The following is a 14,056-nucleotide window of genomic DNA, read 5'->3' as shown; positions in this document are numbered from 1 at the left end:
TTCTTTGTTTTTGACCAATCAGCGACCGCTAACCTCTAAGCTAGTTGAAGGGTCCAAGAGAGAGAAGGAATTCTTTCTGTCTACACAAGTCGGGATCCTTTATTTTGATGTAAACAGATTCCAAAACTTCTAAATGAAAAGACGAACTTGCTTGCCCAATGAATTTAAAAAATTTTCTCGTTATACGTTTTGGCACATTTTGGTTTTTTGAGAATATGTTGACCGATTTCAGAATCTGATGTTACTTGTGCATTTTGGTTTTTCAAAATACGCCAGGGGTGTTTTCTTTTGAGAATCGCTATTTGCCTGATGCTCGCGGGAGCATGTTGTATGTAATACTCAAAGTACATAAATATGTATACATGAAATACTTAAGTATGCTTCCGCTACTTCGTGCAATCTTCAAATTTTGTGTTACCAAAAAAAAATTGGTTAAAAGTAAAATTATTTCTTTATAACGCCTGCATGTAGGGGCGTTAAGAATACGTGTCTCAATCAACAGAAAAAAGAACCTTAATTTCAATGAAAAAATTTGTGAGCTATAAGTCATAAAATTAAAGGCAAAATTAGGTATAAAATAAGTTCGTTTCAATTTACAGAAATTCACTCCAATGTAAATACTGTAACGTATGAAGAAAAAAACACGTTTCGAAAAGATTTACGTAATTCAAACAGTTGAGTTTTGAATATCTTGAAGTTGTATCTTACCACATATAAAACAAGTATTTTTCAAAATTTCTTCCTTTGTCTGCTTTTCACTTCTGAGGTCAGCAAATGTGTCGATTATGACACCAAATATAAGGTTTAATACGATGATGATGAGAACGAAAAAGAACACTAAGTCATAAATGACTCTGGCCACGAAGTATGCATCCTGCAATTTAACAGATGATTATTTGAAAATGCGGAACTGACCTCCAGTCCTTCCCCAATACTTTAAACTCTCAAAGCTATAAAGTTTTGAAAATTTTCATAAATTTTCAGCATGGATATTGTTTTATGCTATTGGCCAAATACTCCCCCCCCCTCCCATTTCTCTTCCTAAAATATTATACGGGCTATAAACCGCCAATCAATGCGAACAACATTGTTCAAATCACGTTATCTATGAAATGAAACTATATATTATATAGTTTCATTTCATACATAACGTGATATAAGGTAGTAATTAAATCGATACATTTTCCAGAGGTTGCCTATGGACCAGTAAGCCATGCCCTGTATCTAAGTTTAAAGGGAAATGAAAGCCAAACTATAAGAAAACTGTCGTTAGTTAGTACTTGAATACACTGAAATCTGAAAACCTTTAATTAGTGCTAAAAAATATGCACTTTCAACTGACGAAAAATTGAACAACAATAGCTTGTTCCTTCGTCGTCTACAAGAATCCTTCATTTCCACTTTGCTCAACTATATTTGTATCTTATGACGATGAATTGAAAGGGGTTCTGTCCTAGCATAAGAAAAATACTCAGTCATCAGGCAGAAGTACTTTACATTAACACGTTAATTCTCCATTCGGTAGGTAAAATGCTAATACAGTATCCAGACATCTCAGTGACTGAAACTGGATAAGACATTTTTGGGCATCAAAGCAATGGTGTTAGCTGAAAATCTTTGAAAACTTTAAAATCGCCTCTTTATCTGAAGAGTAACCGCAAGTTAGATGGTGCCAAGAGATGGTCCCGGGTCCTTAGCTTCCTAAAAATGAAACCTCAAGTGGCTCAGAAATCTTTCAAGCTCAAGGCCAGATATTGATCTTGTTATCTCGAGTTTATAAAACTAATTTCGAAACATAAAGCAAAAGCCAAGAGACGCCAAAATATAACTGCCAATAACGACGTGGGGAAGAAATCCATTCCAACAGGAGACAGCAAGCATTTTAGCCTAGAATCCGCTTAAAACGGATCTTCAGAAAAGATTCTTAGTGCTTAAACTCAAGTTACAGATTGTGGAAACATAAATGATGGAAAACGTAAAAACAATTTAGTATGTATGTACTCTTATGAAAAAACCTTAGTCCACCTTCATCAACTTATAAGTGAACCAACGCACTTTATTGGAAATTCAAGGTCATGCATCGATGTTATATTTACTGATCAGCCAAATTTATTCCTTGAATCGGGTGTTCACCCCTCTTTACAGGAGCATTGTCATCATCAGATTATCTTTGGTAAACTAAGCGTAACAAACTTGTCTCCACCTTCGTATAAACGCAAAATTTGGTACTATGATAGAGCAAATGTGACTGCAATAAAGAAAAGCATTGAGATGTTTCCTTGGAGTGATACCTTTTCGAAAGTCACATGCCCTAATACTAAAGTCAAAAATCTAAATGAGATTCTATTGAATATCTTTTCAAACTTTATACCAAACAAAACAATCACAGTCAGGTCTCACCAGGCACCTTGGTTAACACAGTCAATCAAAAATTTTTTACAGAAGAAGAATAGGGCTTATAAGACCTTCATAAGAAATGGTCAGCCGGAGGACAGGCTCGAGGCCATCAACAACATGATATCTTTTGGATCCAAAATGATCGAGGACGCTAAGGACAAGTACTTTACGAAAATAGTAGAGCACTTTCAAATCCTGAAACAGGTAGAAAACTCTATTGGTCCTTGATCAATAAAATTTTGAACAAAGCCAAAATACCAATAATCCCTCCTCTGTTAGAAAATGATGTATTTTTGTTGGATTTTTCTGAAAAAGCAGAAATTTTTAATAATTATTTTATCCAACAGTGCACCACAATCGATACTGGTAGCGAACTTCCTCCATTATTTGTACCGAATATTCCACTGCTCACTGCCTTCTCTATCTCTGACGATACGATCTTGCACATCATTCGATCATTGAATCCAAACAAGGCTCATGGTTGTGATGATATCTCAGTGCGTATGATAAAGATATGCGATGATGCACTTCTTCTACCACTTAAATTGATTTTTGAATCGTGTATGAGCCAGGGTGTTTTCCCTGAAGTCTGGAAGCAAGCTAACATAGTTCCCATCCATAAGAAAGGCAGTAAGAACATGAAGCAAAACTATCGTCCTATCTCTCTTCTCCCAATCTTTGGTAAAATTCTGGAAAAGCTGATCTTTGACTCGCTTTATCATCATCTGAATACAAATAATTTATTAAACCCAAATCAGTCAGGATTTCGCCCAGGAGATTCAACTGTCAACCAGTTACTGACAATAGTCAACTCCATATTTACTGCTTTCGACTGCAATCCCACGGTAGATGTCCGATCCGTTTTTCTCGATATTTCAAAGGCCTTTGACAGGGTCTGGCATCTAGGTCTCATATACAAGCATCGCCGATGTGGTGTCTCTGGTAAATTACTAACACTAATGCAAAGCTTTCTCAATGATAGAAAGCAGCGCACTGTTTTGAATGGAAGAACTTCTAAATGGGGTAGTATTTCATCTGGAGTCCCCCAAGGCTCTATCCTCGGTCCTCTATTCTTCCTAATTTATATCAACGACTTGACAGATGGCTTAACGTGTAATGTGAAACTATTCGCCGATGACATCACAGTTGTGATGATGTGACGATGTGATCGATCTTCACAGTTGTAAACGACCCACATGAAGCTGCACGTGATTTGAACCATGATTTAAACCTCATCAAGCTTTGGGCACACAATTGGCGAATGACTTTTAATCCTGACCCAACTAAGCAAGCAGTTGAGGTCATCTTTTCCAAAAAGAAAACTCCAACGAATCATCCTCCTATCTTTTTTAATAATATTCCAGTAATGAAGGTCCACGAGCACAAACACCTCGGTATTATACTTGATTCTAAACTATCATTCGCTAGTCACTTTCAATCAATTATTTCTAAATGTAAACAAGGCACAGGGATGTTGAGATTCCTTTCAAAGTATATGCCGCGATATACGCTCAACGAAATGTATAAACTCTATGTCCGTCCCCATCTGGATTATGGTGACGTAATATATCACATTCCACAAAATACTCATGATTGTAGCCAAACTGTTACATTGACCAATTCGATGGAAAAACTCGAGTCCATTCAATACTCTGCCGCATTAGCAATAACTGGGGCTTGGAAGGGCACATCGTGCCAAAAAATTTATGATGAACTCGGATGGGAATCGCTAAACCACCGACGATGGAGTAGACGCCTTGTTTCTTTCTTTAAAATAATCAATAACTTGACACCAGATTACACTAGAAGCCCTATACCCGAACTTCAGAAATCAGGCTACATTCTTCGCAGACAGGCTTCAGTAGGGCAAATACATGCGAGAACTGAGAAATTTAAAGCTAGTTTTTATCCAAATTGTTTATCTGAATGGGAAAAACTCGACCCAGAGATCAAACAATCCCACTCAGTAAGTGCTTTCAAAAAACAACTATTTGCATTTATCCGTCCAACAAAAAAGCTAGTCTACAACATCCACGACCCAAAAGGTTTATCCATTTTGACACAACTTCGTGTTGGACTTAGCAAGCTGAATTTTCACAAATTCAAACATAACTTCAGTGATACCCTGAATCCTTTGTGCCCAGTAAATGATGGTATTGAGGATACGGAACACTTTTTGCTGCTCTGCCATGCTTATGATACAGATAGACGTGATCTTCTTGACAATGTGAGGGCTATATTGCAACCCCATGGATTAACAAACCTTTCGAATGAAGCTTTACTGCAAATAATTCTTTATGGTCATGAAAAATTATCTTTAAATTCAAATACAAAAATTCTTGAGGCAACATTAAAATATATTCAGACCTCTGAAAGGTTTCATTAAGTAGTTTTATAAATCTTCTCTCCTATGTAATTTGTCTTTCATTGTTCTTGTTTTGTTTCGTCAATGTAGTTTGTCCTTGTTTTTGTTTTAACATCCAAATTGTAAATGTCTTTAATTATTAGTAATCTGTAACATGTAATTTGCAACATTTAATGCAACCTTAATTTGAATCAAATATGTTTAATGTAATGGCCACAGGGTTGCTATGTATTTCCATGCTCCCTGTGGTATCGTCTTGTAGTTGTCTGTTTTGTAAAATTTTATGAGAATATATAAAAAAAAAAAAAAAAAACATGTTTAGTCTACGTTGGCGCAAAACAAAATTCAAAATCTTCGCCTTTGTCTCGGCTTAGGGTTATCAAACAGAGAAAAGTACAAGTTGTATTACGAAAAATGTGTGGAAAGAGACTGCAATACCAAGGAAACACTTCGCGTGCAGATGACGATTCCTGAAAATGCCTTTAAGAAAGAGACATTCAATCCTTAGAGCGAAAATCTGTCTTTAGTCAATTTACTTCTGACACCTTTACCGCAGATATATGTCATTAACAACTCTTTTTTCTCAGGAAATGACAAATAAAATTGGCATACCTTGCTAGATGACTTTCGTAGAACATCGCCGATCCCACCGCCACTTCTCAAGCCTTTATTCAACGTGGTGACAATGCACATAATCAAGGTGTCACACGTACGTTCTCGCACGTTCTCTACATCTACAGCCTTCGATTCCACCAGCTGCATCGGTTTGATGTCGCATAGGCCGTCGGCAGAACAAGTCTGATTAAGCAAAGGCTCTGCAAATTAATTAGGAACTGTGTTATTAGACAGGCCAAACCCCAGAATGGGTTTTATTCCGAAATATACTGAAGTCTTAGCATATGGAATATTGCATTTGAAGGAGACAGAATAACAAATAAAAACTGAACATTTGCACTGGCTTTAGCGAGTACTACCTCTTCAGACAGAATACAATGCATAATTATAGGTTTAGATAAATTTCACAAACTTATAACTATTTTGATGATCAAAGATTGGCTGTATCAATTCATACCTGTCATGACCGTTACAGGCTCTGCTTCGATAAGGAAATCCTCTTTGAAAAATATAAAACCAACTATTGAAAAGAAATAGACCAAAACCAAGGCCAAAACGGCAGTGATCACAATTGAACGCCCATTTCGCGTAACACTTCGTACGACGTTTAGTAAGGTTTCTTCTTGAAGAAGCACATCGACCATCTAAAAGAGAAGCAAATATTTACCCGATATATCCAGAGAAAACAATCAAGGTTACTATTGCCTTGTGAATGGATGATTCTAATTCGGATCTTAAAGAAGAGTATCTGCATAAAATTTCCTGATATAAAATTTCAGAACAACTTTTTTGTAAATCAAACACAAGAGTGAAAAAGGCTTTAGTCCCTGTACTCTTCTTTTTTCATAGATGTCGAAATGATGAATATTAAATTTTATTTTTATACTCGGATAATGAGCTTGAACTTTTTAGTTTTTAGGACCATGGAGTGAAAACATAGCGTTTGGCGTCCAGTAGCAAACAATTGTAAAAGTCCTTTGCTTCCAATGAACAAATTCCTTTGATCATATCGTACAGCAACTTACTTGCTATAGTTTAATAGAATTAACATATAAACAATCTTTCTTTACAGCACCTTAAATCAAAGATATCAAGGAAATTTCCTGCGAACATATTCACAAAAAATTTTCTTACCAATATACTATAGAAAAACTCATGTACAAATGCTCCTAGAATGGCAACAATGAAGAATGCGATATGCGATAACAAAGTGCGATCACGAATAACTCTTCTCAGCTCAAGATTCTTGAATGTTCCACGATTACCAAGATAACTGACAAGAAATATCCAGTTGTTGAAAGCCTAAAATCAAAGGACGACGCTGAATTATGTGGTGCTAATAGCTAATTCGCCAAAATACCAATGTCGATTGTTTTCGGCAGCTTTGGTTCAATAGAAATCTATGGATGGCTAACAGGAGCCTTGAAAGGTTAATTCCTAGTTTCATTTGAAAAAATTGTTATTACAAAAAAATACAGGTAAAGACATTACTTGGCTGAGAGCCCTAAAAAATCAAACGAGGATAGTAGTATCAAAAATGGCTTTGATAAAAAAACACTTAGAAACACATTTGAGCTTTATGTCTGGCAATCCTCAGGGTATAAAAATCAGAATAATGAACGAAAAGTCTAAGCTAGGAAATAGATATACCCTGTTGTCGATCCAAAACATTGATTTACGGGGCACTAATGAATAGTTTCAAGTCAAAACTCCACTCGGAAGTTCATAAACTAAAGTGTATCAAACTGGATAACGGCCATTTTTGGGAACATATTGAAATCCGATACCGCCAAAAAAAGTAGATTCTTTGACAAAAGGTAGTGAAGATAGAGAAGTCATACCATTGTACAACCAAGTATCCACAGTGTTGGCTGGATTCCGAAGGAAAATATCATTCTCAGCAAAATAGAGGCAACTAAGGTCCATATTCCAGACATTCTTGGAAGTGTGCATGTGACAGCCAATGAAACAAACATGGCTACCCAGATAAGGATGGATAGCCTTGGGTCAAGTTCTATAAAGACATCGATCAAAAATATTTTCAGTACATGATAAACAAGATCAATATATCTTTTTTGATTAAGAGCATATATTGAAGCCATGCTACAAGAAAAGGCACTAAGACATCCTCTATAGGTCAATCCAAGAGAATGGAGCTCAAAAATAAGGTCGTAGAAAACGTATCGAGAAGTAAAAGCAACATTTACACTGCATCCAGTTCAATAAAATTAACCTGCGAGAATCCTGTGAAAAATAAAACAATGTTTACCTTTCGGGCCTTCTGAAAATGGATAGAAAAAAGCAACTAGAAGATTCAAAATCAAGGCTTGATGAACAGCTATCATTTTCCAGACTTGAATATTTCTGCTGCACCAAAAGAGTGTGGCGTGGTCTGGAGTATTAAAAAAGAACTTTCAAAACATTTTCGCCACGTCTGTTACAAAAACTCAGATTATTTTGTTTATTGTCAGCATTCAACAAAAAAGTGTCTATTTTGACATGAGGTATTTTGAAAACATTCAAATTATCACAGCTTATAGGGACTGAATGACAAAACAAAACTGTTCAAGAAATTCAGAGCGAAAAAATCATGACCATCATAGGTGAGATTTTGTTATCACCCGTTCGATCTTGCTATCAAATCAAATAAAATATTAATTTTGACGAGAGGGCTAGCTAATTTATCCGTGCTACCGTGAATTTTTCTAAACAGCAGTGTAAAGAATAAAAAATGAGACTAGTTTAAGCGTTGACAAGAATATCTAAAAAGAAGAACGTTCATAGTTCTGATTGAAAAAAACATTATTTCCTATGCAAAATTTTTGTTTTCAGGATCTTTAAAAAGCACATTACATTGTTACAAAAAGCTACCGATACATTGCAAAGACAGTCAAAAAGGTTCTGTTGAAAGAAAACTAAAGTATAGTTGAAGATGTTCGTCTTTGACAAGTTATTAAGGGACTGTTTACCTCGTAATTGTTTCTGCCATTGCATTTCTCTATAAAGTTCGTCAGAACGCTCGAAAAAGTCCGTTACCTGAAACGATAACATTTAGGTAAATACTGACGCAAAATACAAAAAAAAGATCAAGAATTTATAAAGAGATTAGAAAACATGCTTTGCTACGTTTCCGCTTTTTCGTGCCATCTCCCAAGATTAGAAAATGCATATATCAATAAAGCTTTGATTAGAAAGAAAACGTTTTCTTGGTAACAACTTAAAAAAATGATGTGAAGAAAATGATAAAAGTTTTAACACTTGCAAGCAAACATCTACTCATATAAACTCTTCTTAACTTTATCTTAAATAATATCTGCAAAAGTATAACAATAATCAGAAATACCTTGCTGTTTTTCTCGTCTCTTTCAGCATTACAGTACACATTCCACTTGCTGGAATCTGTCAGATATTCACATATAGGAGGGACGGGGAAAACAATCTGCTCTAATGATCGGTCTTGGCGGACAATCTAAAAATTTAATATTACATAGTCAAACAATAGAATAGTTGTTAAGCGAGCAATATCCATTGTTATGAAGTTCTCAAGGGGCTTTGAAACCTATTTCAAAATATTTGGGACATTTTGTTATTCACAGCAAAAGTCTGCATGGAAAGTTGAAATAATTGAAATAATGATACATTTATCATCGATATCATGTCAATGCTAAAAACCAAAAAGCAGTTGTAGCTATACAAGAAATTTTATTCAATGAAGACTTATCAAAAATATTCTTGGAGATTTGGTACCAGAAATAAAAATAACAGAAAATTGTAGCAGAGCTTAAAATAAAGCGAAGTTCAGTGGTTGGCAGCAGATGGGTGGAAAATGCTTTGATTTACACAGGAAAACAAGTAATAGAGGGGAAAAAGCAAAAATACTTCTACCAACGAAATTAATAGAAAATATTAATAATATTAGCTTGGTAGAAAACAAAAATGTTCTTTTAAATCCATTTCCAGATACACTTTGAAAGTCGCATTTAAATCTGTATAAAATTATTGTTTACTTCAATCTGCGCTGTTCGCCTTGCGTAATACTCCAGTGCACCATCAATTTGAGGCTCTTCATTTGCCTCGGGCCCACGTTCTATTTTCAGCAAAGCCGCAAGTTCTTTGTTGTGTTTCGATAGCTTGGAACAATAAACAGAGACATAATCTAAAAATGGCTTGGAAAAAAACAAACATTTCACAACATACTACTAAAATTTTTCAAAGCCATTTTCAATTTTTGTAACGCCATAAAAGAGACGTAATTGCAAAAATGAAAGTCACTTTGCCATCGTGAATTCATCTAGCGCCTACTCGATTCCTATCCCAAAAAACAATAAGTAAGACAAAAACTGAAAACGTACTTTCTGAAGGTCTCAAAAATTGTCTCGCTGTTATCTTAAAAAAGGGTTACGATGCGATACCATGGGTGCCAGAGCCTCAGTAAAAGAGTTGGTTGGTGAAAGAATTGGGCGATCAGTGGGCCTGAACTGGTACCTAGGGTAGGGGTGCAGTTTTTTGGTATCATTTGGAGTGCTAATAATTTTCAAAATATTTTTTTACCTGGTAGGCAAGAATGTAAATGTTATGGCCGACATCCCTTGGGGATACATCGCTATCCACAGTAGAATCGAGGTCTTCCTGCCTAAAGGCCTCCTTGCAAACGTCGACCTGTAAATAAAGGTTTTTAAAATTCAAAATAATTCTCAAAAACTATGGTAGCCTTAAGAAGGTGGTGCTTCTGTACTTTCCACTAAAAGATACTTTTCGAGGAGAATGCCTTTGAACGATGACACACTCGTAATTGAAAATAATTGCTCATTGCAAACACATCAAAGGATTTTATTCACGACACAACAAAAAGAACAAACGATATCGCGTTGGTTAAAAAGAATGACAGATAACGAGCAAATACAGTCTCGATTTCATATTTCTTCACGGTGAAAACAGGAAACAAGGCGTACTCTTTCCAGAATGATTAATTCCCAACCACTCCTTTCAAATATGAATATACTGATTCAGTAATAATTGCATAAACAAATCAGACTGAAATTCAAAATACTACAGTAGTGTCCCGCATATAAAAAAACATAAATCTAAAAAACAAGGACCCTGATTTTAAAACTCATACCTTATTTTCTTAGAAACTAGACAGGCCTGGAAAAAGCTTGTCAGATAAAGTGCAGTTTGTCAGATAAAGTTTAGTTTTTATATACTTGAGAATTTATCAATTTATTTTCTTCTTGCAGCATTTCCTGGAAAAGAAAATTGAGGTCCTGTTCCTGTCGATAGTAATTCGATAGTAAATGATTTTACAACTGAGGAACTTTATCCTGATTTGAAGTTTATCTCATTTTATAAAAAACAAGTCAAACCTGAAAAGAAAACCTTTTTTTCTTATATGCGGGACACTACTGTATTGAGGGACTAAGGACATGTTCCAACATGTATATATCCATGAAAAGATTAAAACCTGGACGCCACATACAAATTAAATGCAAGGACAAACTAGGAATTCGAAGCCTTGTTTGCGAGATTTTGGAAAGTCAACATCGCAAAGACTCACCAGCGAGGCAGAACTCATATTGTAAAGAATCTTCTCGGCATTTTCACTGTCGTGGCGACTTTCCATTATTGCCAGAAGAAGCTTAGATGCATTGTTCTAGAAGGGTTACGTACGAAAATAAAATGGATATAGAGGTACAGAAGATATACACTCTGCAAAAATCTTTGCGCAACTGTCCACCTTGAAATGATTAAGTTGATCAAATAATAGACTAGAGATATCATAGCATATTCATGGCTTTGACTTGGATGACGGAAATAAGCCTCAATCTAGACCAAGCCCAACAGAAAAAGAAAAACATCCTTGAGAGTGTCAATGAATACACTGGTTGTGTCTGTTTCTGACGCAATTGTTCACTTTGAAGGACTAAATTAAAGATTAGCTTCGGCTTGGTAGCAGTTATAAAATGTCATATACGATTAGGTATGGTGAAAACTGTAAGGTAAAAACTGTGAGAATTACGTACCTTGAGCTCCATGACAAGATCCATTCTATGTTTACTCAGCGGACTGATGTCATTCAGGACAAGCGCTATCACGATATCAAGCCCATTCGATTCATGGCTCACAATCGCGTTCTGTAGAAAATATACCAGTGTAGCTTACAATATTTTACGTTAGGTATTTCTGGCACTCTAATGCAAGCGACAACTAGAGAACTTAGGGGAAATATTCCATTATAAAGTCATAAGAGTTAAACGACATAGAAAAGAATGCGTGAATAGGAGAAAACGATTCCGATACTTCTTTCAAAAAAGTTCTTCATGATGGTATTAACACAAACAATAAAATGGAACTGATGAGGAACTTATAAGCACCAAATAAAAATACCACTTATCTCTTAGTTGATGAACATTTTAAAAGCTTTGTCCTTACGATTGAGAAAACACAAAAGATGCGGGGAAAGCATTTTATATTTCGGACAAACTATGACTTTTTTAGTGTTTTTTAAGGTTTTTCAATTTCAAAATTACTGAGGGTGAAAAGGCTTAAAATATTCATAGATTAGAGACGTCATACCTGATTTTCATGGCACGGCCCCTGGCAATACTCGGTGAGCGTGCAAAGGCATTGGTTGATCAGCGATACGTTGTGCTCATTGATATACAAGCCAAGAAGCCCTAGACCACCAGTTGTGCTGCCGCAGATGCAGTCTAAAAACGACAATGTCTCCGACACGAGGTTGAAATTAGTCTTGTTATCCTGCTTTCTTAGGATCGTCTGCAGGAGAAAACAAGATAAGCTGAAGCGCTGTATATAACGAAAAGGAATATGAATACGAAAAGCGAAGCACTAGAAACAAGCAGCCCTTTTGAAGCGTGAATTGAATATCAATCTTATGATTAAATGATTATGAATTACGAAACCTATGTGACTCATTAAGACCCCGTGAGGTAATTCAGTAAACATTTAATGGATAATATGTTCAATCATCTGAGATGCATATTATAAGTTTTGTTGATCTAGAAATTATATCAACGTACAGAATTCAATTATTTTGATCTGCGAAAATTAATAGAAATTCAAAATAGGTTGACCTCTGACAGTTTGACTTTCATAAGAGTTAGTTTCATAACTGAAAATTTCAGAGGAAAATTTTAAATCTCTAAAAATTCAGGGACGAGCACTCAAAAACATATTGGTATGCTGGTTTTAGGTTAATATCTCCAAGCCAGAGAAAATGAGTCCTAACTGAGGAATAGCCTATCATGGTATAACAAGGCTATCAAAATACTCCAAAATTTTTAGTTTAAAAAAACCGATTACCTCCCTAGCATTCTTGCTCCCCATTCAACAATTCAATATTACTTTCAAGCAACTGCAGAACAACATAAATAAGACCAGCTAACACAGAACCTTCCAACAATGCAAAAATTGTTCAAACCTGTAAATTTGTGTTATGATTTTCGCAAAGAAGCTGCAGAAATCTCAAGATGGGCTGCATGCATGCGATCTCTTGACTCAACAGACGTCCAGCAGGACCACCCTTCATACTCAGCTCTCCCAACGCGTTATGCCGCTCAGAACCTTCCATTTCTCTTCCTCGTCTTACAGCTAGGTAGGCTTTGTTAGTCTGTGATGCAGCTTCGCTTAATTGCTCTTTCATTTCATCCGTTAAAGACAAAATTATACCTGCACAAAGATTACATTAAGGCTGATGTGAAAGCTGTTTTTACACACGAGTTGAAAAATAGCAACGCTTCACATAAGAAAATATCAAAGAAAGCTCCTTAACTTGACATGATACAAAACAGTGCTGTTGGTTATCTAGCAAACTGCGCACAAAAGAAGCAATCAGATCCATGCAGCCTAGGCCTCTGAGACATGTTTTAAGGTGCACTGTGGAAGCATTCTATCGATTGAAGTAGAAACGTTGGAACAGTTTATCGAAAATCGTTAACATCTATCATGAAAGTAAATGCAAGAAACGCCATGCCCAGTCTTTACGATCACAAAACAAACAAGGTTTTCTCAAGGGCCCTTTTGTTCAGGTAAATATTGTTAAATATAATATACCATAGGTACAAATGACTTATAGATCAACAATACGATTTTATTTAAAGAAATAACTAAATGAAAAAAAGGTCAAATGTGAAAAGAAAAACGTTAAGAAAACGTTACAATAAATAAAGAGATTAAAAACAGCCTGATACGATGTAGAAAGAAACATCTAGAACTAACCTGGAAGTTGAGGGAAATCTCGTTCGTCTTTTCGCTGAGTTGCAGGTTGCTCCTTTCGACACACTGTCACTGTGGCCTCTTCATCTCGTTTTCTATTTTGAATCTCTGGTGTTATGACAGTCAGTTTGCTTTTAATGTCTTCTTGTGCATCGGTCATTTGATCGTGAATGCAATGGAAGAAGGTTTCAGTTTTGGGTGACAAAAATCGTCTATGGAATGATTTCTGAAATTCAAAATACACATTGAATAATCACACTCTTATACACGAAACTCCTGAAGTGTAAAAGAAGTGTTGGTGAATTTTAGGAGGAACAAAGTTTCGAAGATAATTTTCAGCAAGAAATGCAGCAAAAACAAATTCTGTCAAGAAGGCCCTGCCAATCACTAGACTATTTTATAAAACAGCATATCAAACGAGCTCCTTTATGCATGAAGTTCTGATTG

General features: G+C 35.6%; 1 protein-coding gene across 2 annotated transcripts in view; it reads right to left on the bottom strand.

Moving 5' to 3' along the window:
• LOC135686051 (inositol 1,4,5-trisphosphate-gated calcium channel ITPR1) overlaps positions 1–14,056 on the bottom strand; it is a 54,644-nt gene that overhangs the window by 2,456 nt on the left and 38,132 nt on the right. For both annotated transcript variants that reach the window (XM_065202202.2, XM_065202201.2), the window contains 15 exons: positions 13,613–13,835; positions 12,816–13,063; positions 11,951–12,151; positions 11,398–11,508; positions 10,932–11,027; positions 9,929–10,036; positions 9,385–9,507; positions 8,721–8,846; positions 8,347–8,413; positions 7,647–7,769; positions 7,219–7,391; positions 6,512–6,679; positions 5,835–6,021; positions 5,375–5,577; positions 709–874 (listed from right to left, as the gene is read on the bottom strand). In XM_065202202.2, the coding sequence (XP_065058274.2) occupies positions 709–874; positions 5,375–5,577; positions 5,835–6,021; positions 6,512–6,679; positions 7,219–7,391; positions 7,647–7,769; positions 8,347–8,413; positions 8,721–8,846; positions 9,385–9,507; positions 9,929–10,036; positions 10,932–11,027; positions 11,398–11,508; positions 11,951–12,151; positions 12,816–13,063; positions 13,613–13,835 (2,323 nt within the window). The remainder of the gene's footprint in view (positions 1–708; positions 875–5,374; positions 5,578–5,834; positions 6,022–6,511; positions 6,680–7,218; positions 7,392–7,646; positions 7,770–8,346; positions 8,414–8,720; positions 8,847–9,384; positions 9,508–9,928; positions 10,037–10,931; positions 11,028–11,397; positions 11,509–11,950; positions 12,152–12,815; positions 13,064–13,612; positions 13,836–14,056) is intronic.

The sequence above is a fragment of the Rhopilema esculentum genome, chromosome 6, assembly GCF_057945365.1.
Source record: "Rhopilema esculentum isolate cy_ngs chromosome 6, ASM5794536v1, whole genome shotgun sequence".
In the NCBI taxonomy this organism is placed as follows: domain Eukaryota; kingdom Metazoa; phylum Cnidaria; class Scyphozoa; order Rhizostomeae; family Rhizostomatidae; genus Rhopilema; species Rhopilema esculentum.
The sequence above is the reverse complement of the archived record's forward strand: the minus strand, read 5'-3'. Positions and strand labels throughout refer to the sequence as shown.